Source organism: Musca vetustissima, unplaced genomic scaffold (assembly GCF_032173495.1).
Source record: "Musca vetustissima isolate MV318-11 ecotype Yass unplaced genomic scaffold, APGP_CSIRO_Mvet_v1 utg8425, whole genome shotgun sequence".
Classification (NCBI taxonomy): domain Eukaryota; kingdom Metazoa; phylum Arthropoda; class Insecta; order Diptera; family Muscidae; genus Musca; species Musca vetustissima.
The window spans coordinates 122,064-126,288 of record NW_026876838.1 but is presented as its reverse complement, the minus strand read 5'-3'; the positions used below and the strand labels follow the sequence as shown (position 1 = coordinate 126,288).

Here is a 4,225-nt window from a genome sequence, read left to right as displayed (position 1 = left end):
TACCACATTTATTAAACCAATTTTTTGAACTTCGCTTAAATGGTACATTCACGAATTTGAATGGAAATGTGATACTAATTATTAAAGATCCCGATATAATAAACAACAATAAACTGAGGTTAAAAATATATATTTATATACGTATGTATACTTAAAAATTTAGACAAATAGTACATAAAAAATCAATATTACAAACACGTTTAATACAGCTCGATTTTATTGATTATCTTCGAAATGAGTGTCTCAAAGGCCTCTTCTATCATTGCGATATATCGCGGAGCTTCCTTGAAACATTTATGTCTAGAATTTGCTGTTAATTGCATTTGTGTTGAATTTATACCAAGAGTGCTCTGAGCGTATAGACTACGGCCCGTTAGCATTAGAATGTTGACACAGTCGTCCGTTAATATTGGAAATGCCTCGGCAAATCGTATTATCGATGGGAGAATATTACGTAGATATTTGCATTTTGCCTCTGTGGATAGCAGTGAGAGTGCCGATTGAATGGTGTTGACACAAAACTTAGAAACACTCAAACTCTTTGGTATGGCATATTTCAAGACCAAATGAGATGTCAGATCTATGGTAAAAATTTGTTTGTCCATTTCGGGCATGCTCAAAAATTCATGTAAGAAATCCAAGCATATATGCATAGATGGAACACCCTTCACCATCATTGGTATAACTTCGCGGGGATAAGTTTGAAAATGAACAAGTTTGGCGAGTGAAGGTTCTGATATGAATGACTGATGGATAAAGGAGCAGATTATGCCCTGAGTTTCACGTAACTCCAGAGATGAAACACGATCGGTGCCATTGGCGTGCATATCAGCTAGAACTTCCAATAGAATATGAACTGCTGCACTCTCTTGAGAAGCAATTAAAGCCGTTTTCAGTTCCTCCCTCTCTGTATCGACCTGGACCTGTCCATTTTTGTCGATTATTTGCCGTGATTGCATCTGAATATTTAGGTGTGCCTTTGAAGCCGCCAAACTGCCCTGCAGAATGCGCAACAATATAATTAATGTGTGTGGACACTGGAATACTTCGCGACCACATCGAAGAACCTGCAGAGGATCTAATACATTTTCTAATACCAGAGAATAACGTTGTACGTAATCTTCGGAGGCCATAATTGATGCCAGAGACTTACGCCAAAAGCTTATGGGTAGCACACCATTCAAACGTAACCAAATGTCTAGATATAGGTTTTTAATGGATCGTGGTACTTGTCGCCTGAAAACTTTGGGTAAATTACGTACAATCGCATCTGCATTTTGGGCCAATTCTTCGGCTGGTAGCTTGAGTAAGGCCTTCAGAACCGGAATGGCTTTGCCGGGTTCTATATCGAGTTTGTCAAAATTGATCCTTTTCAGTGACTCCTGAAGTTGCACACTCAAAGTGGACGGCGAACGCACTACACGCTGATTGTTGGAATGGCTGCAATGCTCCTCCAGCCAATCATCTACCATACTTAGGTGGGGATAATTCGAAACAATAAGTCTAAGAAGCGGGTGGAAAATTCCAATGTAATCGTTATGATACTGCTGTGCCTTTTGCAATAGGTATTTCATTGGTAGTTCCGAAAGAAAGCTATTTGTGTACTCCTTAAGTTTGCGTCCACTCAAGGCGGCGTTCGACAAGTTTGTTATTCGTGTTTCCTCATACAAAACTAAATAGTAGAGCATCAACAGTTGTGCTGTTAGGGGACATTGGACTTGATATTTAGATAAGTCTTCGCTGTCAAGCGACGTAATGCTTGACGGAAGAATTCCTGTTCGAGGGACAGAAATAATATCGCCAATCATATTTGTACCATCACCACTAGATCTGAATATATGCAAAATCTCGTTCTCCGAAAACGATTTGTGCATGTGGTCGACATTAACCTTTCCCTGAGGGTTGGGCACTATCAGTGTATTAACATACACCTCAATCAACGCTGGCATGACGGGATGCAACGGACGCACTGAATTGCATATTTGTTTATATATCCACGATTTGATGGGAACTTTGTGCTTTAAGAACGCCCGCGACTTCAGTAATTGATGGATACAGTGCACTGGTAGGTATCCTGGAATACTGGCGTTTAATTTGGGCGTGACCGGTACCCGAACTGCATGCGAAGCCACCACCTGTTCGGTAAACAGGTCTTGAGTAAAGACTTGCTTAATGCGATTAGTGCTATTGGGCCGAATTGGTATTTTCATCGCCAACGTGGAACACACCAATTCGCCAATAGCGGATATTTGATTGCTATGGAAGTGGATTGCCAGTAAGAGCAACATTTCGCCTAACGATGTACTGGCATCGGATCGTCGACCAAAGAAGACGTCTTCTTTTATAAGCCATTGCAGCCATTCAATCGCTTTATTTTCTAGTGAAGTTGTTGATACCAGAGAGGGGCATGCAATCAAAATGCACAAAGCCAATGAAACAAAACGCATACCAGAGGGTGTAGGCAGCGGTCGACTAGTCACCAGCTGTGCCAGTGCATTTATTTCATCATCGTTAAATCTAAAAAAATAATAATAAATTTTTGAAATATACCGAAGCACATAGTTATTGAGTGAAACTTACTTTAGGCCAGCAATTCCTCGTAAAGCACAATAAAGACGCATAATAACTGCACCCTGAACTGTGTAATCTTCGACATTGCAAGCTGCAGCATCCGAGCCACGGTTGGCCATCTGTATGATACTTAGCAATTGCTGTAACAACTCTGCCCGTACCATTATCAAGGCATCCGCCTTACGCTTTTGACTTGCATGTATATATTCGGCAAACCAAGTTCTAACATTTTGATCTTTGCCCAACAGCATTCCAGTCAAGAAAGATATCTAAATGAAATTTCGGAACGGTAATGAAAGCTGCAAAAATTCCACGTACAATCAGATACCCACCAGATCCTGAGGATATTTCAAACATAGTTTCAACATAAATGAGGGTACTTTCATAATTTCAACACATATAGCTCTCGTAGATAAGGCCTGTATAGGATTTATCTCACTCAGAGCCATTAAGAGTGCCAACTTCTGCTTGCCCTCGGTAGACTCTTCGTCGCAATTGACAATAACATGTGTCACAACATCGCGATAACAATCTGGGAAATTCGCCACTAACGCACATATTATCCGATGGCCGTTAGGAACTTGGACAAGTGTGTCGGTCAGTTCTAGTATATTAAGTAAAGATGGCAGCTCAGCCAGGGCAATGCAAAGTATATCAACAACTTCCTCTAAGTATATGCCATCGTCCAATATTTCTGATTGTACCACCGATTTCTGCTCCGACAATTGCCATTGCACATTGAATATCTCCGACAGCACAACTCTCACTTTGCGAGTCACATCGGCTCTTTCAAATCCCAGTGCAATGCCTGTTTGAAGGCCGAACTCCTGCTGCCCATCATAATACATAGACTTTTGACGAGCTTGCAGCTCTTTTTTAAGTTCCTGCTCTAGTTCGTGGTAGTTAACTTGCAAATAGGAAACGATGCTATTCACAACCTCAATACCAATGAGAACGGCTAGAATTTGTTTACGCGATTCCATAGAAGACTTGGTGTTGTCCAGAGGAGAGAGAAGGCTCATACGGACCAGGGCCGGCAAAACGGGTCTAATTTCATTCTGAGGATATGTACTTAATGCTGTTATGTCGAGATTTTGCATGGCAGCAAACACTCTAGCCGTAACATCCTGCATCCTGTATGTCTGAGCGGCGGAATAAACAACACTAGAGTTGGGTAGTTCAGGAACGGTTTTCGAGTAAAAAGTTGCAAAACTTTGAGGTTTTGGAACGGAGCTAAAATAAAAACGACGACTGAAAAAATTGAAAAACGTTCCACCTGCTAACGAATGGGAGGAGAAGACAAAATGGCCGATAAAGATGAACTCAAAATGGTATAACCGAAAGTTTACGAATGAGGTGGGATAGAGACTAAATGGAAACCGTGTTGTTTACGAATGAGGTTTAGGCAAATTATGATTAGGGATAAGTAAATCGACTTTTTTTTGTTGAAAAGTCTAATGCCATGTACAGACGAGCGTTGTTCCCTCTCTCATTCGTGGTTCGACTCTTAATTATGAAGTAATTACAGTAATTACATAGTTCAAAGGAACTACATTAAGGAACTAATATTTTCAATATTATATTATTTATTCACTGAAACAACTTATTGATTCGCCAAATTGTAAAGTGACAAATTATTTTCAATTGTAAAATG

The 4,225-nt window shown here is 40.3% G+C and overlaps 1 protein-coding gene across 1 annotated transcript; it reads right to left on the bottom strand.

Moving 5' to 3' along the window:
* Positions 1–200: 200 nt before the first annotated feature.
* LOC133321376 (integrator complex subunit 2) lies at positions 201–3,704 on the bottom strand. The gene is made up of 3 exons (XM_061530464.1): positions 2,904–3,704; positions 2,581–2,840; positions 201–2,517 (listed from the first exon to the last, which is right to left on the bottom strand). The coding sequence occupies exons 1-3, from the start codon at positions 3,702–3,704 to the stop codon at positions 201–203; spliced, it is 3,378 nt and encodes a 1,125-aa protein (XP_061386448.1).
* Between the last annotated feature and the right edge of the window lie 521 nt (positions 3,705–4,225).